The following is a 24,337-nucleotide window of genomic DNA, read 5'->3' on the forward strand; positions in this document are numbered from 1 at the left end:
AGCAAAGCTCCCTGGCACAGAAGGGGTCATTCCTGAGTGGTTAATGGTGAGATGCTAAATGTTGATGAAGTGGAGGTAAGAGGGTTGCATCCAGAGCCCAGGTGGCCTTCATGACCTCCATTAGTGCCTTTTGTGGTTAGGATGACCATACCTCCTAGTTTGTCCAAGACATTCCAGTTTATGCCTATTATCTCTATCGTCCTAATAAAATTGGTGCCCTTTTCACTCACAGAAGTGTGCCAGTTTGGGCAATATTATATTGTGAGCCTATTTATGGTAGAACTTTGCCAAATCCACCTACTTGAGCACCTTTTCCTCTATCGGCTCCCTGAACCCCAGTCCTCCTGCGCACTCTATGATTAAACTCCCTCCCTCCTCTCCTGATCCTGCTAACCCACATCTTTTTTATCTCCAGGGATTCTTTCCTTCTCCCCTTCTTCACGCCCAGGAAAACTTCTCCCCTTTAAACTCCTCCAAAGCCACCCTTCTATCTCCTACTCCTTCCTTTTCTTCTTTCACAGTAAACTTGAAACCCAGACAATTCTGATATTTAACCTACACAGATGGTCAGCACACACTCTGTCTGGACAGTCTGGTGCCACACTGGTCATTAAATATTTTTTAAAAATCCCTGATCCAGGGGCCAGCCCGGTGGCTCAAGTGGTTGAGTGCCCCTGCTCCGCTGCAGCGGCCCGTGGTTCGCTGGTTCGGATCCCAGGTGCACACCGATGCACCGCTTGTCAAGCCATGCTGTGGCGGCATCCCATATAAAAAGTGGAGGGGGGCCAGCCCGGTGGCACAAGCGGTTGGGTGCACACGCTCCCACTGCGGCGGCCCATGGTTCGCCAGTTCGGATCCCGGGTGCGCACCGACGCACTGCTTGTCAAGCCATGCTGTGGTAGCATCCCATATAAAGTAGACGAAGATGTGCACGGATGTTAGCCCAGGGCCAGTATTCCTCAGCAAAAAAAGAGGAGGATTGGCATTGGATGTTAGCTCAGGGCTGATCCTCCTCACAAAAAAAAAAAAAAAGTGGAGGAAGATGTGCATGGATGGTAGCCCAGGGCCAGTCTTCCTCAGCAAAAAGAGGAGGATTGGCAGATGTTAGCTCAGGGCCGATCTCCCCCCACCCAAAAAAAAAAAAAGTCCCCGATCCAGAGCCCATCAGCAAGTCTCTCAGACTTACTAAACCAGTCTGTCACTGCACAGGGAGCCCAGACATCTACGTCTCCAGAGCTCTACAGGTGATTCTCATATACGTTAGGCATTGAGTAGTCCTGGCCTCATGTGTCCCAGGCCACCTCACTTAATTCTTATACTTCCAGAGAAGCAACATAGTGTAGCGGTTAGAAACACAAGGTTTTGAAAAGGACCTAATAGGGTTTAAATTCCAACACTTACTAGGTAAACTTTGAAAATCTTTGAAAAGATACTTTGAATCTCCATGCTTCAATCTTCCCTGTAAGATACGGTTAACAGTATTCATCCTCATACCTGTGGTAAATATAAAGCAAGCTAATCCAGGTAAAGCACCTAGGTCAGTGCCTAGTACAGCGATTGCTTCTAAGATGTTAGCAATTATTACCTGTTTTACAGCTGAGGTCACTTCCAAGATCACATGGCTAGTGGTGATGCTGAGACACCCAGGTTTTCTGAATCTAAACTCCATGCTTTCTGTGGCACAACCATTACCCAAGTGCTCTCCTAGGTATAATAAAAAGCAGTAATAGGCCAATAAATGATATGGAAGTACTTTATTTTATCATGTGACACCATATAACAGCCATATCTACAGCCGCCTAACCACAGAGTAGATCTGAATAGGGAAGATGGCTCAGAAATAGCAGTATTAGTGATTCAAGTATTGACCTTTATTTGATAAAGGAAAAGTTTTGATGATTGACTTATCAGAACTTTGAAATGCAATTTTATATTACGAGTTCTTGTTTTCTTAAAAGAACTAGTTTTGAACCAAATATAAACTAGGTATAGTTTATTCACATAATGAAACTGCACTTGAAAACAAAAATTTCCCATCTCAGTCAATTTTTCTTCTCAGCGTAACAAATGCCTCATTCCATGCTGGATTCCTCAGTGTCTTCCATATCATTTCCAGGGGAATCCCAGGGAAGTAATGAATGTCTATCTTCCCTCAGAAAGACACTGATAACCACTTTCCCCAATATTCCTAAAACTCATACCTCTGCCTTTTTGCCACAACAGAAAAAACACACCACTAGGATTTTGAAAACCTCAATTCTGGGCCTGGCTATGTCATAAAATACACAATAATCTTAGATAGATGATGAAACCTCCCGAGGCCTCTGTTCTCAACCATGAAAAATAAATCATGTTTGTTCAGTCTTTTGTAGTCTTTGTAATATTTACCTTCACAGTAACATTTAGATTTAAGGCAGGCGGCGTTATACTCATTTCAGAGTATAATTCAATCTCAAAGAGGTTACACAATCTACCCAAGATCCCACAGGTAGTAATATGACAGAGCTAAACTTACACACTCTCGCTCAAGACCCTAGTACTGGTACACACTGTGCTCATAAGTTTGTTAAATGAATGAAGCAGCCATTTCCCAAATCCCTTCTAATGATCACATTTTATGCTTCTACTTGCTATTTTTTCTCTCCTCTTTCAACCAGCATGTAAATTAGAATATACATTTCATCACCAAATTTCATTTACCATAGTTCTTTGATTTAACCATTCTTTAAAATCTTGTATTTCTACATTAAGTCCAGAGAAGTTATTTTTTCATATAGCTCCCACTACTGCTTTCCTCTCTGAAAGATTTTGGACTGACCTGTTGGTCAAAGCAGAGACTGCTGAAATTTTATAAACACCAATTCCTTTTATAATTTTAAAAAGTTATTCCATACATAAAACCAATTCAAAACAAAAAGTCCTCATTAATTCTTATTCCATGGAGTAGTAATAAAAATGTATTTTCTATTGATTTGGTATCCAGTCTCCTGTCTGTCTTTATTTGGGAAATACTGTTATTCTACCTCACTGTCAAGTCTCCCTTTTCCTAACAAGAAAATGGCACAGTCTTAAGAGTCAGGAAAGCTCTTACTTTCACTATTCCAAAGGAAGAACAGACTAACCACCTAAATTGGAAGGTGAAACTTTGAATGTTAAATGAGGGATTCATGACATTTCCTAGGAGGCCACGTGACCAATTTAAAAGCTGATGATATGATTTGCCTAAAATAACACATTAACTCTTTTATTTATAAGTTTATACTTGTTTGGTTTAGTCATGCTGATATACATAAGAGCATTTGCCAAAACCAAATTAAAATTGAAAAGAAAACAAAATTCATTCTATCAGCAATTCTGAAAATTCAGCAGAGCTCAATAAATAGTCTTGTCTCACAAGGAGGGCATTTTAAACATTCAGTAATTTATATAATTTAATATGCTAAAAATAAGAAAATAACCAGGGCATGGGGATGGGAAGTACATATAGAACAAGTAATGTCAAGATTTTCTTCATTTTGATTGTATTGCTTTCTTGTCTTCAGGAGGGAAGATTTTTACTTCAAAAGTAACAAAATATTTGAGAAGGGAATTTACATCTTTCTGTTCTAGATAGTATTCTTGTGCTATTTTCTCAGCAGTCCACGTTTCTGGATAAAGTTTATGATTATTGAGAAGTGTCAATGCTTCTGCAACAGAAATTTTGCCTTTGGGAATGTTCTTAACATTCAGCATGTCAAAGTGATGGCCTTTGGGCAATCTGAACTCCTTTGGCTCCTGACGTGTTCCAGCATCTTTTACCTAGTATCAAAAAACAAAAACAAAAAAGGCTTTCAAGATGAGAGAAAAGATCTGACATCTAATTTCATGCTTCTCAAATCTCCACTATTCTTCTTCAAATAAATACTACACATGCTTCTCCAAACTACATTTTCTCATTATAATGAGCCATAGTCCAATGGCACTTTTGCTACGTTGCCATTTCATAACTACAGCTCAATCATCATTAAGAAATTTAGGGAGTTCTAGAAAATAATTATCAAATATATACCATCCACTCATCACATTATTTCATGTATATTAATGAACAACAACGAACTAATCACAATAGATGAAAACACTGCTTGAGAAGGGCGGGATTCTGATGCTGCCCTAACAGCTTACTCGATAATCTCCATTCTGTTTCCTAGTTTTGTATTTCATATTCTATGCCCCCAAACACTTGAATGAATTCAAATATTGCTAGAGATCTCGCCTCTTCCGAAAAAATAAGCTAATGCCTCCAATACTCCAACTAATATCAATAAAACAACCTATGCACACCCACCTTTCCATCTGTCTGTCCCATCCAAGCTTAACTCTTGCATTTGTTCTCTATATTTCATTCCTGTTACCTAGCTATGCCCATCATTCCCTTTTCCTCTTCCTTTCAACTGGACCCTGCCTACTGCTGCTGTTTGGTCAAAATGTAAAAACGCTGTGGTCATTACCTTTTAGAAACACCAAACCAAAACCAACACTTCCTTTACGACCAGTTTTCTTCTTTTCAGTTAAGCTTTAAAGGATAATGATACTTGTGATCTCTAATCCAGAGGATTAGATCTTAACTCAGAGGACACTTTTCAGTGTTTATTTGAACTCACTACAGCATATAATGCTGTTGATTACTCCAACGTGCCCTAACTATCTTTCCCCTTGGTTTCCATGCCACCCGTCTCCTAGTTTTCCATCTCTTCTTTCCATGTCTCTCCAGTGGTTCCTTCTTTGTTTTCTTGGTGATCTGTTTCCTTACAGCCGCCCCTTAAATGTTAGTGTGCCCCAAGTTCTGGGCCACGCCCTCTTTTCAACCTACGCATTCTTCCTAAGTAATCTCACACACTCCCCTGAACTTCCATTACCACCTACACGTTAATGACTTTCAAATTTGATCTCAAACCTAGACCTTTCTGTTGACTTCCAGACCCAAATTCCCAAACGCCTAATGGGTATCTCTACTTGGATAATCTATAAGCACCTCAAAATCAACATGTCTAAAACTGAACTTAACCCTTTCCTCTGAAAAACCAATTCTATCCCCATATTCTCTCAGTGACCAACACCACCCACCTCCCATATTCCACTCCAAAACTCAAAGTTTCTCCTATGTCATGTTATGCCTGTCATCTCCCTCTTCCTCACTGATTACAGCCAATCAATGACCAAATCCTGTTGATAATGCCTCCTCTCAAACCCACTCACTTCTCTCCCCATCACTGAATCACCCTAGTGCAAGCCAATGTCTCTAGCAGGAACTACTGTAAAAGCCTCCTAACTGGTCTCCTTTAACTGGATAAAATGCATTTTGTTCTCAGCCCACTCTCAAAACTGCCCCCATTATGAAGCAAACCTGAGGCAGACATGAAACTCTTCAATGACTTTCCACTGTTCTCAGGATAAAACCCAAATTCCTTAGCCAGACAATAAAGACCTTCACGATCTGGCCCCTATCACCCCTATCCCACCTCATTTCTCCCAAAGTCATCCCTCACACTTTCCCCGAATTGTACGGAACTCTAACTGCTCTCCAAAGGCATCACACACTCTCCTACCTTCATATTGTAACTCTGGCCTGAAACACTCTTCCCAACTTCTTCACTTTCCCAAACTCAAGGCTTCTCTTATCTTCCGCCTTCCACTCCATACATACTTTTATTTAGACTTCCTTTCTGATTATTATTAAATACTAAAATTATTATGACAATAAAAAATATCTGATAAAATTCAACATCTTCTCCTGACTAAAAAAAAAAATAAACTTAGCAAATTGGAAATAGAAGATAATGTCCCAAATGTGATAAGAGTATTTTTTAATCAGAAACCGTATCATTTAATTATAACTAATGCTGAAACATTAGAGGCATCGTATGTAAGGAAAGAACAGGATAGAATACCAACTTTCACTGCTATGTTAACGCTACAGACAATACAGTAAGAGAAGAATTAAGTATAAATACTAGAAAGGAAGAGAAAATTCTAACTCTATGCCGATCATATGAGAATATCTTTAGAAAAATAAGAGAATCAACTGAAAAACTAATATAAAAACCTTACAATGTGGGTAGTTGTAATACAAAATCACTCACGTTCTAACGTATTAGAAATAAACGGTTAAAAAACTTAGGGTGAAAAAGATTCCATAGTAACAACCTTCCCTCTATCCCCCCAAGACTCAATAACACCAAGATGTGAATTTTCCTCACTTTAATCTATAAATTCCAATTCAATTACACTCAAAATCCAGATAGGACTTATTAAAGAACCTGAAAATTTGATTCTCAAGTTCATCTGGGAAAAAAATGTGACAAGAGCCAAGAAACTTTTGAAAAGAAAGACAGAAGGTCATAACAGATATCAAGATACATTATAAAGGTCTATTAAAAATAATATGATTCTAGTGTAGAAATACAAAAATAAGTAAATAGAACTGATGAATCCATAAACAGACCTCTATGTGTATGTACTAGCATTTTGAGAGGAAAAAGGACTGTTATTCTATAAATTATATTTAGACAACTGACCATCCAGTTGAAAAGATCTCCACACACCAAATACTTATTTAATGCCCAATAAAGATTTTAACATAAAATATACAATCATAAAAGTACTAGAAGAAAATATAGAAGACTGTTTTTATGTTAGAGTGAGTTCAGACTTCCTATACCAAGAACAAAAAGGCTAACATATTTGCCAGAATTTTGAAGAGTAATAGAACTCAGACAAAAAATAAAGAAATTATTTGACATATGATAGGCACAGTATCACTGATGTCCAGAGACATCACAAGTCATTAAGAAAACTATGCACTGCCCAAAAGGAAAAAAGGGACAAAGAACATAAACAAGAACTTCAACTTTTTTTTCATGATCACTCCCCCATGAGTCTTTTTTAGACTTTTCGTAATACCCACCAAGAAATTTTAATACCACTGTGAATCTCTTTATCTATTATGTCTATATATCTGTGTTTTATACATAAAAAGCATTACATTTTCTCCGCTCCCCAAGAGCCAATTTTCAAATGCGTAATTTATTATAAAGTAAGAGAAACAATACTTGGAAGTATTACTCAACACCTGTCTAAAAATAACATAAAGAACATGAACATCAACCCCTCTATCTTTTTTATGTGAGCATCTGGTGATAACTGAACTCTATAATGGCTATTACTTGCAATCATTTACAAACTTTATTTTACACATGAGTTTTCTCTTCTCTAGTGAAAATTATATTAATGACTAAATCTGTATAAACAGTCTATCATCCATCTAGAGGGAGAGAGACACAACCAGAGAATTTCAGAATGGAAAAAAATCAGGGAGTTGTCATTGGCATTTTCCTCTCCTTTGATCAAACTCTTCCCCTACCTAGAACCTTCCCGCCCCCACAAACTTATGTGGATAACTCCCACTCATCCTTCAGGCCTGAGATTAAATGTCTCTTCCTCAGAAACCATCCCTGATCCTCCAATCTCAAATAGGCCCCTCTGATATACTCATAGTCTGCAGAATTCTCCATCACAGACATAATTTTGTACTTATGGTTGCTCATCTGTTTAATGCCTGTGTCCCTCACAATACTATAGACACTGTGAGAGTAAGGACCAGGTCTCTTTTGTTCATCACTATATACAAAGCACTTGTGCCTGGCATTTATATACGGATACATATAAATACAGGTTCCCATTCCCAATACATTCTGTGGTCTCCCTAAGTCTACTTATCCTATCTGAATATGTCCTGAAAAGCCAAAAAGAAAAAAACACCGACAACACAACACTAAAGGAATTCCTGAGATTAGAACATACCTCAATCCACCAAAGGATGAGAAAATAGTATTAAAACTCTCCTATGGTCATTCAAATGACAATCACTGGAAGTACCTACCAAACCCTACAAATTCTGAAATAATAGCAAATAATTCACATAATTGCATTCAATCAATACTTCATCACAAGTGTTCTAGAATTTCGGTAAATATCCAAAGTACTAAGGCATGTGTGTCTCGGTTAAACCACTGTGCTTAAACTTTGCCAAAGCACTCAATTCTGGTCACAACTACGCTGACACTTTACACTTGCAGAGAACTCACCTCCTTTTACTATTTACCACTCTTCTCTTGATCATTTTCCTGGACTCCAAAAAGGTTAAATTACTTATTTACTTAACTAAAACACAGATTACCTGCACGGAAGACAAAGGATCTTTAGACTCGACATACACATCTTTTAGTAATGACAGCAGTTTGTCGTCTTTTCTACCAATTTCTCCCTTAATTTCTGGATGGCCTAAGGAAAGAAAAAGGTCACAATATTAAAACCAAAGAAAATTTCCCCTAAGATCCTCAACACTTAACACCAGACAGTCACTTTTAATTTTTCGTTTAATAGATAATCACACGGAAAGTACAAAGTATTTTATATGTAAGTCGAAACGCTAGGTCAGGCTCGGCGTCCCCCGTTCTGTGAAGACCCCTAGAGAAATCTTCGGTGCACACGATCCCTTCTGACTGATGCCCTGGATCAAGTCGCTAAGCGTGAAAGAGAAAAGCCGCGAGGACCAGGTCAGCGGGGCACAGGCCGCCACCCCGGGGATATGACGGAGGCGGAGCCGCCCCCTCCACCGCGGGCGCGAGGGGACAGTCTCAATGTCACCGGCCTGGCGGCGCCGCCTTCCGGCGCTCGGCTGACCCAAGTCGCTGCGGCCGAGCAGGCAGACAGCGGTCCCCGGGTCACTGGCCCGAGGTCCACCGGGCGGAACCGCCCGGCCCGCACAGGGGACCCGCGCCGCGCCCCGCCGCCCCTCGCACCACTCACGGCTCATCTGCTCCCGCAGGAGACTGTTGGTGGAGGGGTGCCTGGGAGCGGGAGTGGGCTTCATCCTGCTGATTTCCCGTTCCGCGCGGTTCTCCAGGTTGAAATTCCTGATCGCGCGCGTCACTGACGCCCCCATCTCCTCACAACATGATGCTCTCAGGTACACGCCGCACGTGGGAAAACGGCGCCGGCGACCTCCGGCACCAACCGAGCATGCGCACGTCTGGGGTCGAACGGGCCGCGCGCCGGAAAACGGGAGCTGACTGCGCGCGGTTCGCCCCCTAGCGGTCGGGAGGGCTCACGCCGCGTCTCCGGCCAGAGCGTATCAAAGGGAGCGCCTCCCTCCTGGGTGAGCTACGTGCTCCCTCCTGCGGCTGCTTCCCGCGGCAGGGGGCGGGGCTTAAGGCGCAGAGCCACGGTGGTTCTCGCCCCTGGAGACCCGGCAAGCTTTAAAACAGTAGCATGCCGGGATACACCCCAGACTTTCTGATTTAATTCCTCCGGAGTGAGATCCTGCATTGGTTCAAGCTTCCCACGTGGCTCCAAAGTTGCAGTCCGAGTAGAGAATCCAAGTTGTGGGGAAATTGACCTTGAAGTCTTTTCACAGGTCAATGCAGCCAAAGAGGAAGCCAACCAAAATGGAACTAATTGCACCAGGATCAAGGAAGGTTCTACAATTGCTCTTTCTTGCTTTAGTGACAGGAAAATAATGAAAGTGTATTCATTCTCGATGAATATTTGTTTTCAGTCATTCTTTTATTTAAATACCCTTTATTTTCCCATCGTCTTGCCCGACGTGTTCTCTTTTTCCATGATCTTTTGCATCGTGCGCTCATAACTCATTTGGCCTAATAGTATCGATTTCAGTTATGCTTCCCTTTCCTTTCCCTTTATTTTTACTACTAATTTGTATTATTCCTCCATACCATTAAGTGCTGTCACTGCATCATTTCCTAGCCTTTTTCTCATTTCTCCTGCCTTCCTCATTCTTTTTCAGCCAGGGAGCCCTCCGTGTAACGTAATGAAAGGAAAAGCTAATAAGACATTAGAAAAGAATGAGTATTGTTACATTTCTCCCCCGCGCTCCCATTTCTGAATGGATTCCTGTGTTGCTGCTTTTATTTAAGAATCTTTAGAAATATTGTCATTAATCCATAATAAAAGAACCCATCAGGAAATAGAATTTCTTAAGTCACAATATTTCTCACAGACTGCGGCTGCAAGATCTGCTTTTAGTGTTCTTAGCTCTGCTTAGCGAAATGATGTTGGTTGGTTGTTTTTAACCAGTTAAAAGCAAGAAAAGAATCAATGTAAAAAGAATCGAAGTAATAATTTTTTAAAAAAGAATCGAAGAAAGGGGCAGTTTTGTTTAAAGAAAACTAATGTAATTATTAAATATAATATTTAATCATAGCAAAAGTCCTACAAGGAACATAGCTTCCACAATTGATTATCATGACACCTTTTTACTGGGATTGGTATTTGGAATTTATAGAAGCTGAAACCAGTGTTCTCTCGTAGAGTTAGTTGGGAAATTATCCTGAAGGTGGCAGGCTGCTCCAAGATTTCCATCTTTGAGACTTCAGCATGCTCCTGTTTTCTAGCCCAGGTATTCATATTTTGATGGGTGCCAAGAAATTTTCATCTGCCTCATTATGTCCATGAGCTTCAACAACTATGGTAGCAATCCACTCACTGCCTATTAAAATATTTTAAAAGTGAAAAATTCATTTTCATAGAAATTCCACCACACTTCTGGCAGCATGAAAAAATGTTAGACAGAAGTTACAGGAAGTGTAGGGGCCTGTGGGGATTGCCACATGAAAGAATTCCTTGAATTCCCACCGTTAGGTAGACTTCAGATTCAACATTTAAGGAGCATCCAACCTGTGTCAGCTGCTTTGCCTGGTCCCGGCCTCAAAGAGCAGAACAGAAGGCAGAGATACTCCACCAGGAATGCACAATTGGCTGTCATCACTTGGGAATCATTATGGAAATAAAACCTGAACCACAAATGCATAATTCCAGCTCTTCTTGTCAAAACATATAAATTAGCAGGAAGTCTGACCTCAGAACTCCCCCTGGGCTTATATTAAGGGTTGAAGTCAGGTCCCCAGGGAAAGTATAACTAGGATGCTGCTCAGAATTAAGCAGCATCTCTCTGAGTGGAGTGTTATTATGAGTGTGTATTGCTGAATATCTTAGGATACGAATAAAATAAACCTAGGGTCTTGCCAACACACTAGAATGTAAATTCTATGAGAAAAGGTATTTTTGTCTATTTCATTCACTGCTGTTTCCATCACATTGAACAGTGCCTGGTACACAACAGGAACAAAACAAATGTCAAGTAAATGTCAAATAAACCCAAAGACAAGTAGTGCCCCTGAGCTGGAGTCCAGGCCCTGGACCAGCTATCTCTGCCTAAACACCAGCCCCTTGCCAGAAGTGAATCCTTGTGAAAGTCACTCACTCTGGTTGAACCTGCTTTCTTCATCTTAAAATTGAGATGATAGTAATTATCTAATAGGTTTCACACAGGTTAAAAATATAAAGTGTCTAGTACAGAGCCCAGCTCAGGATATGAAGTTCTATATTTGCATTGCTTTCCATTTTCCAGAGGGGCAGGGAGAAGTTTGAAAAATTACCAAAGAAATTCTGAAGCCCTGGTCCATAAGTAAATGAAAAGGATAAAATAGCTAAATATCTGAAAGTAAAGTAAGAACCATGTTCTTCAGAAGTTTAATTTAAAAATAGATATACTAAATTTGATTTTTATTTGCTAATTTGCCTGCTCTGCACACCTGGTGGCATTGCTGGGCTCATTGAGGTTGGAATTTGTGGTGGGAATCATTAGCTCTGGGGTATAAAATGCCCCCTGCCTTTGCATGGCATTGGCACAGAAATAGTCAGTAGCCAGTCTCCTCCTTGCTTCCCTCCCCCCTACTCAATCTTTCTCTCTCTGCCTAGATGTTTACCTTCTTGCACTCCTTCCTTTGAACATAATTCAACAGCATTCTATATTCTTCAAAGGATTGCAGTCTCTAAACCCAGGTAACAGGTGACTCAAGGAGCCCAGGATAGTCCCCAGAGATTGCACTGATGGAACCCCAGCCACTAGTGGGCAGCACAGCAGGTTTGCAGAGCAATGACTCGTCCTGGCGGAGGTGTGCCCATTCAGGCAGAGAGAACCCATCCAAGGCCTGGACTCCAGCTCATGGGCCAGGGAAATTGTGAGAGTCCAACTGAGGTCATTCATAAGGTTCCCGAGCTTGACTACTTTCATAGCGATGCAGTGTTGTAGAAATGTGAAACCTAGAATAGTTGGGGGAAAAAACCCAAAACCCAAACAAACCAGGCTTTGGGCAGATCCAGTACTCACAGTGAGAAACACTGGGTCTCACAGATTAGTTATGAACCAGCAGTTATACCCAGATGCCTACTCTGTGGCTACTACAACTCATGACTTTTGTCATTGTATTAATTTCCTATTACTGCTAACAAATTAGCAGAAAATAGTGCCTTAAAACAGAACAAATGTATTCTCTTATGGTTCTGGAGGTCAGAAGTCCAAAATGGGTATTGGGAGGCTAGAATCAGATGTCAGCAAAGTTGTCTTCCTCTTGGCTCTAGGAAAGAATCCCTTTCCTTGTCTTTTTTGGCTTCTAGAGACTTCCAGCATTTCTTGGCAGCCGGCAATTGCATCATTTCATTGTCATATCTCCTTCTCTGTCTGTAACTGTGCTGACTCCCTCTTTCCTTTATAACACTCTTGTGATTACATTGGACCTAACGTGGATAATCCAGGATAATCTCTCCATCGCAAGATCCTTAATTTAATCACATCTGCAAAGTACCTTTTTCACGTTCTGGGGATTAAGACACGAACATCTTTGAGGGACCATTGTTTTGCCCACCACAGTCATCATCTTCAGAATACCCATATCTACCCGTGTAGTTATGATCAATTTAATAAAATTCAATGATAGAATGATGGAGTATTCTTTTTTTTTTTTTTTTGTGAGGAAGATCAGCCCTGAGCTAACATCCATGCTAATCCTCCTCTTTTTGCTGAGGAAGACCGGCTCTGAGCTAACATCCATTGCCAATCCTCCTCTTTTTTTTTTTCCCCCAAAGTCCCAGTAGATAGTTGTATGTCATAGTTGCACATCCTTCTAGTTGCTGTATGTGGGACGCGGCCTCAGCGTGGCCGGAGAAGCGGTGCGTTGGTGGGCGCCCGGGATCCGAACCCGGGCCGCCAGTAGCTGAGCACGCGCACTTAACCACTAAGCCACGGGGCCGGCCCTGATGGAGTATTCTTCATTCAACCCCACAGTGCTTATATTCCAATTGTTAAACTTAATGGTTGAAAGAATAAGACCATCTTACCTGAGCAGGAGTAGTCTTTCTCTCAGGTGTTGCCTAACAGCCATAGTAGCTCACTAGCAAATTTGCCACTACTTTGCCAGTTCTATACGTTGCACAGGGAGGCAATTTTTCTTGGGTCCCCAACTTCTGACTTTCTCTGGAGCACCTGTGTCTGAGAAGCCTCAGTCAGCAAGAGTATGAATCTCCCTTGTATATAAAGCAGCATGACTACTTTCCCTAACGATGGCATCTTAGAGATACCAGAAGTCTACCACCTTTCTCTTCTTATTCTTCTTCCCACTCCATTATTTCCCTCTTGGCTTAGCATTTCACAGTCATCCACACATTCTTTTCTTTTCTTTTCTTTTCTTTCCTTTTCTTTTCTTTTCTTTTCTTTGTGAGGAAGACTAGCCCTGAGCTAACATCCCTTGCCAATCCTCCTCTTTTTGCTGAGGAAGATTGGCCCTGGGCTAACATCTGTACCCATCTTCCTCTACTTTATATGGGATGCAGCCACAGCATGGCTTGACAAGTGGTGCGTCAGTCCGTACCCAGGATCCGAACCTGTGAACTCCAAGGCCGCCAAAGTGGAACATGTGAACTTAACCACTATGCCACTGGGCTGGCCCCCACCTATTCTTTTCTTTGTGTTAGGATTTTTCTACTCTTCTCTGTCTGTATCCACTTTTAAAAGGCAAGTACTCTTGGGGAAGGCAAGCCATTTGTGGAAGAGTTTATCAGCTCTCTGGACTCTTGGACTGGAAGAAGATAGCTGTCTGAAAAGTGGGAAGAGGGAGAGTAAAGGCAGAAGCTACTGGAAAAGAAAAAATGAGAGATAAGAGAGAAAGAAAGAAAGGAACAAGAGAATAGAGTCAGAGGCAAAAGGGGGCATCTACAACACTTAAGGCGGCCTAGGAGGCTCCTAACCCAGCTCCTCTCCCCGCAAACTATTTAGAAGTGAACAGCACTGAAAGAAATGATCATCAAAACCTGTGGAATCCAGCCAAAGCAGTACTGGAAGAAAATATGTGTGTTTATATTAAATACATTTGTTAGAATACTGGAAAGATAGAAGGTAAACGAATTTGAATTAAGCATGTAAGTCAAAAACACAAGAGAGAGAATATCAAAATAATCCAAAAAAATTTTTAAAGGACTGAAGATAAAGCAGAAATTAATTACATAGAAAACAAATGAAACCAGTTGGTTCTTTGAAAATATAAAATCTGACAAAGCCAAGTAAAAATAAAAGCAAATTTATAAACTTAAGAAATTTTTGGAAAGAAAATGATATATACAACTTTATATACAACTTTAATATATAATCTCCTCTCCTTGAGTGACTTGCTTCTAGCCAGCAGAATGTGGCAAATGTAAATAGAACTGAGTAGAACAGAACAGCCAGAATAGAATAGGCCATAGATGTGGAGCAGAATAGGATATGGTCACTCTCTTGATTACCTTACCTTATATAAGATTCCATCTTAGGAGTCAGGAATGAGAGATATTCCTGTTGGCCTTGAAGAAGCAAGCTGCCATGTTGTTAGAGGGTCTTTCAGAGAGGCTGTAAAGATGCAAGGAAGCAACAGGTATCTCAATCCCACAACCACAAGCAACTGAATTTTGCCAACAACCGCATGAACCTGGAAGAGGGACTATGAGCTCCAGAAATCAACACACAGCCCAGTCAATAGTGTATAATCATTTCAATTGATTCACAAAATATATTTGGTTGAATTCAACACCCATTAGTAATAATAAATTTATCCAGCTAGGAATAGAAGAAAATTTTCTTTACTTGATAAAGAGTACACATCAAAAAATTATAGCAAATATCCTATTGAAGTCCACTACAGTCAGTGCCCTCTGCTACTGGCCCTACTCAATATTTTTCTGAAAGTCCTATCTAATAAAGAACAAGAAAAGCAAGCAAGAATGATTTGTTCTTTTGCAAAATCAGTACCTCTGTCTTCCTAGAAAATTCAAGAGAATCACTCAAAGAACTATTAGATCTTATAAAACAATTCAATAAGCTAGCTGTCTTCTACATCAGTTAGAAAACATAATGGCCAAAAAAATTCCACTGATGGTGGTCACAGAAACTATTATGCGTCTAGGAATAAACTTCGAAAAATGTGCAAAACCCAAATTAAGTAAACCACAAAATTTATGAAAATAAAAAAGGAATAAGTGGCTTCTGTTAGACATAACAAGTTCTTTGATGCAAAATCTCAAGGGTGTAAAAATGTCATTTCTTCCATAAATCAATCTGTAAATTTAATATACTTTTAGTTGAAATTGTAAAGGGAAACTTGAAAATTGATACTAAAGTTCATCTCGAAGAGAAAATGTGAAAAAACAGCCAATAAATTTTTGAAAAATAGCAGTGAGGGAGGACTTACCCTGTAAGATATCGGATCTAATATAAAACCTTACGGTGTGGTATTGGTACAGAAATAGGTAAATAAATCAGTAAATATAACAGTGACAAAACAGATCTAATTATGTACAGGGTAACATTTAAAATCGCCCTGTGATATAAGGATCTAACTTTTCCCCCTAAATGGACAGCCAAATATCCAACATCATTTATATATCGGTCTGCTATTTCCCTTCCCTTTCCATCCCCATTTGTAACTTGCTTCCTTGTCTCCTTTCGTCTCTCCAGTTTTTGCTGTATCAGATTGCTTTCATAATGTATCTACCCCCCCACATCCCCACGGTCTTGTTTTTTATGGAAAAAGGAACACTTCATCATGGCTTGTTTTGGTTTGATTCCAGTGAGGTAGTTTTGTTCCGTCCATAGCAAACTATCAGTGCAATAGTTCTCCAACTTGGCCCCAGCTAAAGAAGGTACCCTGACAATGTGGCGAGAAAAAAATAAGTGAAAAGTCATAAAGAACAAGCAAATACTCAAGAACTAATTTTCATTTCTTAGATTATGAAAACAGGGAATATGAAACATAAAATTCCAGAAGGATTCCAGAAAAGCTGTAAAAAGCAAATTGTAACTAGAGCAGTTTACCTTAGCTAATGAACTCGACTCAGTAACTCTGGAGCTAGGGTCTGTGTTTGTTCTCTCTGTCTGTCTGTCCATCTTCAGGTCTGGCCCTTTCTCCATGATTGTAGCTGTTTCTCTGACTCTTTCCTTAACAGCTATGGTATAGCATAATGATTATTTTATGTTGGCACCAGACAGACCTACATTTGAATCTTGGTTCTGTCTTTCTGATTGCATGATTTTGGGGTAAGTTTCTTAAATTTTCTGATACTCAGTTTCCTCATCTGTAAAATGGGAATAACAAGACTACTTAACCTCATAGGGCTGCTGTGAGACATAATCCAAGAGAAAGCAAGGACTTGGCATATAGCAAACATTCAGAAACTGTTAGCTATTCTTTTATATAACAAAAATATTAATATAATATGAAACACTTTAATAGTAATAACTTTAGGTTTGGTTAGCACTTTATAGTTTATAAATTAGAATTTTCAGATATGTTATTTCATTAATACGTTATTGAAATACTCTCTAGTATTTTATCCATATTATAGATATTTAGAGAGTGCATTTAGCAGCCTGATGTTGTTTTTAAAATGGTGGATGCCCGGGGAAGTATACGAAGTGCCCGTGGACTTTTGGGGGCAGTTTCTTATCATCAGTCCATGCCCTTGCAGGCACAGCTCTGCCTTTTTATTCCGATAGTCCCCCCTTTTGCTAGCTCCTCTCTCCCTCTGTCTCTAGGAATTGCACGCCTCCCCCTAAACTTCAGTGCACACAGTCCCCTGCGGAGTCTCATTTCTGCTGGATGGGACACTGTTAGCCAAAGCAGGGAGGCAGGTGTGGTAGGCAGAAATGTATGACCCCTGGTGACCCTAAGCGGAGAACCCAGAAGAGCCTACCTGGACTTCAGAACTATGAGATACTAAATGGATATAGTTTTAAGCCTCTAAGTCTGTGGTGACTAGTTATGCAGCCATAGAAAATGAACATAGCAAGTAGTCTGAGGGTAAGGTTGTGGTGTGAACCCACAAACCCAGGAGGGCTCAAGGATCGCACCCTCCCCCCACATCTCACTCAACATAACAAGTGCCTGACAACATGCCAGCACACTGTATGGAGCGCTAGGGATACAGTCAAGGTCAAATCCTTGTGACCAGGAGTGACAGTACTATAATGCAGTGTTATCGTGTGCGAATATTAACAGAAAGAACATACTAGGAACAAAAGACACAAGAGGGTAGGGTAGGCATGCATGAAGTTACACACAGATTCTGCCAGTAAAAGAGGAAAAGCATGACGCAGACAAATATAAAAACACATGTCAATGATTTTAACTCATAAATGAGGGAACTGGCAAGATTTACAACCAGTTCAAAACCCATGCCATCAGGGATAAAAAAACAAAAAGGAGAAGGATGCTTAGGAAGAAAGAGGCAGAGAGAGTGGGATGAAGCTATTGTTGAAGTCATCACAGGTCAGCTGGTAGAGGTCTTCAAATGATGGACTACAGAGTTTGGTCTTTATTCTCTACATGTGAAGGTCTCTTGAATGGAAGTTAGAGAGTCATAGACCTGTTTTAGAAAGATTATTGACAGCTACACAAAGGATGGTTTGGAATAGGGAGACCTAGTAAGATGCTGTTGTTATTGTCCGTGTGGGAAGTAAACTATCTTGTCCAATTTTCTTAGGGATACCTATTAAATAAGCAGTCTCTGGAGGGACACTGATTAAATATATCTTCCACTTAAGCTGGACGAATAGACAGCAACCCAGGCAGTGGGATTTGGGATTCAGAGGCTGGAGCGTGAAATGCAGTCATCTATTTTAATAATCTCATGCCACTCTTGGTGTAGTTAATCTTTTTTAGAGCTTTTGATTGAATAGAACCTCAGAATATACCGGTGTGATCCTGTTGACTTGCAGGTTCCTAATCCATGGCCATAGGCACAGTAGCACTTATACTTCCAGAGAAAGCTAAAAATACCAATTCTGTCTACAGATTTCAGCAGTCCCACCTGCTAAACTAGTATATGAAGTTTCTGTTTTTGTCAAAAAAAGAATTCGTTTACCTCACTAGCTACATTTTGATATAGAGTTTGAATATGTTCTCTGTAAGAAATTGTAAACGTTTATGCAAGTAAGAGAGAATCTTGTTATTTAGCAGTGTAGCTTTGTTAGAAAACTAAAGGTAGCTTTTTTAAAAATAACTTTTGATTATGAGAATTTCAAACACATTTAAATGTACAGAGTTTAGCATAATGAATCTGAATCACCATGTGCCCATCACCCACTATGAATAATCATCAATTCTTGGCCAATATAATTTCTTCTATATACTTTCCCATTTTCCCACCTCCCCCAGTTATTTTGAAGCAAATCCTTTACATCTTACCATTCTAAGGGCATCTTACCAAAGACAAAGACTGCTCTTTTAAAACAGAACCATAAAATAATGGTAGTCTTTTTTAAAGAGTGTGAATGAGAAAAAGGTACAGACTTTTGATTGGGTTTGCATTTGGTAGATTTGTTATTATTTGTTTTCAATGAACTTGAGCAATAAAGTCATAATATGGCTGTTAAACACTTCATGCACAAGAAGCTCTTGAAATTGTGTCTCACCCTCTCTGCACACTTCATTGCCCAGAGGCTTCCCTTTTACTGCCTTTCTTCCCTCTAAAAGGCTGGAGAGTTACCTCTCATCAGAAGAGTGACTCTGTAATCTCAAGATGCCAAAACTGAACTCACCCAGCTCATTTCTGTATCAATTCCTGCGACAAGGCCATTTTAGTTTTTAACTGGTTGGCTGAGCCAGATGACAAGTGAAATATTATTCATGTGAACAACAACATCCCATCCCTGATCCCTTGCCAGACCCCTACCTCCACCCCCCAAATCAGGGTTCTGGTTAGTGTCCAAGATATACAACTAATAGCTCTATTTTGCATGCGAGTGACTAACTAATTTTTCATCTTCCAACTCAGAATCCAATCGAACAGACAGAAAATTCACATACTCATGAAAAGTAGATCATGCAGCAAAATTCCTAAACTTAACACACAGGACAACTAAGATCTCAAGGTGTGTAGGCTGCATAACGGGTCCAAAGACATCCAGGTCCTAATCCCTGGACCTGAGAAAGTACCTTATATGGCAAAAGAGACTTGGCAGGTGTGATTAATTTAAGGCTCCGCGGTGAGGAGATTGTCCGGGTGGACCCTAATTGCAGTCACAAGTTTCCTTATAAGACAGAGGCAGAAGAAGATTTGACACAGAAGAAAGTGATGTGGTCACTGAAGCAAGAAGCTACCTTGCTGGCTTTGAAGATGGAGGAAGAGGCCATCAGTCAAAGAATGCTGGGAAAGTCATGGAAACAGATTCTCCCCTAGAGACTCCAGAGGGAACATGGCCCTGAAGATGCCTTGATTTTCACCCAGTTAAACTGATTTCAGACTTTTGACCTCCAGAACTGTAAGAGAATAGATGAGTATGCTTTTAAGCCACCAACTTTGTTGTAATTTGGTACAGCAGCCCTAGGAAACTAATACAAGAGGTCTTCACTGTCCTGTCTGAGATAACATGGCCAACTTGAGGTACAGCTGCACTAGACTCCATGTCTTTTGACTCCTGTTGTAATGAAAAAGATCGCCACTCCACTAAAACTCACTATGTGAGTTTTCACAAAAGACACACGAATAAGGAGAGATAATAACTACATGTTAATAAACAGGGCATCCATGATAGCCTGGTGTTTACGACTTGTGACCCAGAGTTCATCTTCAAACTTCTTCCCACTTCTCCTAGCTCCCAGGAACAGCCTCAGACTGGACAGTGACTTTATTATTCTGGCTGTCAAATTCCCAAGATATCTTTACTTGTTAACCTTGTAAGTTTCTTCATGCTCGCAGATTGACCCTGCCAATTCTTTTGCTAAAGAGCAGCCTTTATAGAGCTGGGACGAAAGAGAATCACGAGAATCAGGTTCGTCTCCCTCTAGGTCTGCTCTGGCCACTCCTTCCCTTGCCACAGCGGTACTAACCTCCAAGTATTGAGCACCCTGTGTGGTCTGCCACAGGACACCTGGCCCAGGCCTGCCACCCGGAAGTGTCATGTGCTGTCCAGGTGCTAAAATCCCCCCACCAGAGCCTTGATCCTCTGGAGCAGTCATGGAAGCGAGCATCTGATCACTCACCCTTAGCTGCTGGTACTGAAAACTCTGTCACAACGGACAGGAGACTTTGAATCAAGGGATAAGTTTCTAATGATGGAATTTCAGCCTGTAGGACAGACCGCTGGGTTTATATGCTGGGCAAGGGGACTTGTTTACATTCCCAAACCTCTCCAAGGAATGAATTCTGCCTACTTGAGGTTGAGCCTCATCATGAGCCTTTAGAATCTATGGCTTCGAGAGAAGAAGTGCCCTGCCTTATGTATTTGAACTCATTAATTCATTCAACAAACATATATTGAGGGTCTACTATGTGCCATGCATTATTTGAGCCAGTGGGGATCCAGTACTGATAAAAGAGATAAATATCCCTGACCTCATGGAGCTTGCATTCTGGTAGGTAAAGAAAATAATCAAATACACAAATATGTGTAAAAACTGATAGATGGTAATAAGTGCTTTGTAGAAAAACTGAACAGGGTAAGGGAGATAGAAAGTGAGAGCTGTAACTATTTTATATACGGTGTTCAAGGAGGTCCTTATTGATTAGGTATCATTTACTTCACAAAGTGAAGTAAGGGAAAGAGCAATGGATGTGGGCATATAGGGGAAAAGTGTTCTAGGCCAAGGGAACAGAAAGTGCAAAGGCTCTGAGACAGAAACATGCTTGACATGGTATTCATGTGTAATGATGCTGCCCCTTCTATAACAGCTAAGCCGTAAAACCCCAGAAAAAGATCACCAATGGTATAGCTGTGCCTCTGAGGCCCATCAAATATACTCCTTGGTAGTGTGCAAGGGATATTGGAGGAAATTTCAAGATGAATGGAGGGTTTCTTGTGTCAGGGTACAAAAGTACAAGCTGATGTTAACATCAAGGAATGTTCCTGGAAAAGGAGGAGCACACCAAAACTTTGCCACACACAGAAGTGTCCAGGGATAAATGTACACATTTAGTGATAAAACTGGGCTCGCCTAATGATTTGGTGGGATTGATTTGTGAGACATGTGAAAAGTGTCACAGGAGTGTTATTACCAGGGTGGTGTCACCTGCATGCCTCTCTCCATTTACAGTAGGGAATCAGAGTGCTTGGATTCATGCATCACCCTACACTTGTGAATACTGCCATCCAACAAGCCCTTACGAAAAACAGTAAGACTAAAAGAGAAGGACAAAGCCTTTTGTCTCTCCAACCCACTTCATTATGGCACTAATCATTTAGGCTATGGAGCTGATCACTTGGAATCATAGGATGTTAGAGCTTAGAAATCCTCTGGCATAGTCAGCTCATTTCTCAATGAGACACCGTCCACTGTCCCCTCCACCACTGCCCTGCCCCCTCCCATTCGCCACATCCTGGGGCTGCATCATGCTTCCTGCCTGCTCCTGGCCAGCTCTCTCTGGGTGAGTTCTGCTACCCATGAAGAGTGAAGCGTTTTACTTGCGTCTATTTGAATTCTAATTTTGGGGGGATACACTTTGTTCTTTTGTTGAAAACAAGAGAAACTGAATGACCACTTTAGCAAAAAAAATAAATGGGGGCGGTATTTGAAGGGTACTGAGACTTGATAAAGGAAATGCTTTACAAGGGCAGTTCTAGAGGTCTCACAGCAGGAGGGCTGAGATGCCACCTTTTGTTGACTCAAGTCCAGCTGCCTTCTGCTGCTGGAATTATTTCTGCCCGGGATTTAAATTCCTAGAAAGAGGGACAGCAACTGGCTTGATGTGGGTCTTGTACCCATCCTTTGGTAGCATGGAGTATTAGGCATCCTTACCAGAACCACACAGAGCTGAGGACAGGAAAGATAAGAGATGCCGCATAGAGAAAAACACTCCTGTCAGCTCTTAAAATTAACTGCTGTGCTCTGAAGTTTCACATGTGTGTCATGAAGGCTTATTTTTGGGCCTTCTTTCTGGCTTTAATGACCCAGTTTTTAGACTCAACACCTTATGAGATTGGTCTTGATTTTGGTTCTGGGCTATGCTCTGCAACCCAGCTTATCCCACAGTTTTTCTTTTTTGGTAAGGAAGATTAGGCCTGAGCTAACATCTGTTGCCAATCTCCCTTTTTTTGCTTGAAGAAGACTGTCCCTGATCTAACATCCGTGTCAATCTTCCTCTACTTTTTGTATGTGGGATGCTGCCACAGCATGGCTTGACAAGTGGTGCATAGGTCTATGCCCGGGATCCAAACCCACAAACCCCAGGCCGCCGAAGCGGAGCACACGAACTTAATCACTACGCCGCTGGGCCAGCCCGCATGGGTTACTCTTTAGCTAAGGCAGTTCCATCTCTTAGCTCCATAATGAACAAGCTGGGAAGAAACAGACTTAGGAGAGATGGCGTGACTTATTTGAGAGCTTGCAGATGGTTAGGGGCAGGTTCAGAACTAGAATCCAGGCATGCTGCTTCCACATCCAGTGCTCCTTACTACTGCATGGAATTATTTTCAGTCTAGCATTTGAGAGCCAACCAGAAAATAATAGAGTTATAGCCAGGACATCAGCACATACAGAAGAGATTGAAAGTGCTGTACCTTTTGTGTGCAGGGCTGGGATTATGATTTGGACACAATAAAAGTTAGAAATAGAATGTCAACAGTGTTATCCTGCTGGAATTGTATAATTATTAAGAAGATAGATTGTAATTTTGAATTGAAGGATTTAAAGGGCTTTGGACTTTGTGCTTTTCCATATATGTGACAGGTGGGAAAGGAGAAGTGGCAAGAGGAGATCTGGCAGTATGTGCCAGGACTTCAGAGACAAGGCACACGCAGCCAGTTTGGGAGGTGAGCCAGGTTACCGTTTCCTGCAGCTCTTTTATGGGATGGTGCTTTGCCTAGACCTGATGACAAGAGCCTCTCACTCCGGGAGTGAAGAGCTATACCAGGTTCCTGCATCCTCAAGAGACCTCTCCACTACCCACAACATGCCCCTTCCATAGAATCTCCCTCCTTTGAAACCAGGAAGTGGCATCTGAGAAGTCCCACACCTAAGACCTCTCTGTTTTGTTTTGTTTTGCTGAGGAAGATTCACCCTGAGCTAACATCTGTCACCAATCTTCCTCTATTTTTTTTGGCTTGAGGAAGATTAGCCCTGAGCTAACATCTGTGCCAATCTTCCTCTATTTTGTATGTGGGTCACCACCACAGCATGGCCGATGATGAGGGGTATAGGTCTGTGCCTGGGGTCCGAACATGCGAACCCAGGCTGCCGAAGTGGAGCACACTGAACTTAACCACTATGCCACAGGGCTGGCCCCCAGGACCTCTCTGTTTTTAATAACCCTGGTCGTAGGGGGACAGAAAGAGAAATAGTCCAACAGAAGATAGTGCAAAAAATAAAGAAAATATTCCTCTTTCCACGGCTAAGTCAGAGAGGTCACTCAAAGGAGAATATCCAAGGATGCATCTATATGGTAGAGTGAAGACTGGCTCCCTTGCTCATGAGAGGAAATGTAAACAGTATTTTAGATATCTATAGCATTTTGTGTGAACACTCTAACTTGTGGTGTTTACTTTTTACTCTTGCACTGGCTTTCCCAACTATATTGTAAGATTATGGGGCTGTATCATTATCACTTGCCTCCATCTGTCTCCAGCACTTTATATGGTGATTTGCAAACAGTACGTGCTTAATAAATGTTTGTTTTGGGCAGGCCCCATGGCTTAGCGGTTAAGCGTGAGCTCCACTACTGGCGGCCTGGGTTCGGATCCCTGGCGCGCACCAACGCACCGCTTCTCTGGCCATGCTGAGGCCGTGTCCCACACACAGCAACTACAAGGATGTGCAACCATGACATACAACTATCTACTGGGGCTTTGGGGAAAAAAAAAAAGGAGGAGGATTGGCAATAGGTGTTAGCTCAGAGCCGGTCTTCCTCAGCAAAAAGAGGAGGATTAGCATGGATGTTAGCTCAGGGCTGATCTTCCTCACAAAAAAAATAAATAAAT

At 41.1% G+C, this 24,337-nt stretch overlaps 1 protein-coding gene across 1 annotated transcript; it reads right to left on the reverse strand.

Moving 5' to 3' along the window:
- Positions 1-1,739: 1,739 nt before the first annotated feature.
- Positions 1,740-9,050, reverse strand: NDUFAF4 (NADH:ubiquinone oxidoreductase complex assembly factor 4). Its single transcript, XM_004422137.3, has 3 exons — positions 8,848-9,050; positions 8,216-8,319; positions 1,740-3,798 (listed from the first exon to the last, which is right to left on the reverse strand). The coding sequence occupies exons 1-3, from the start codon at positions 8,981-8,983 to the stop codon at positions 3,511-3,513; spliced, it is 528 nt and encodes a 175-aa protein (XP_004422194.1). The 5' UTR covers positions 8,984-9,050; the 3' UTR covers positions 1,740-3,510.
- Positions 9,051-24,337: the final 15,287 nt, after the last annotated feature.

The sequence above is a fragment of the Ceratotherium simum genome, chromosome 19, assembly GCF_057802395.1.
Source record: "Ceratotherium simum simum isolate JZ-2026a chromosome 19, ASM5780239v1, whole genome shotgun sequence".
Taxonomy (NCBI): Eukaryota; Metazoa; Chordata; class Mammalia; order Perissodactyla; family Rhinocerotidae; genus Ceratotherium; species Ceratotherium simum.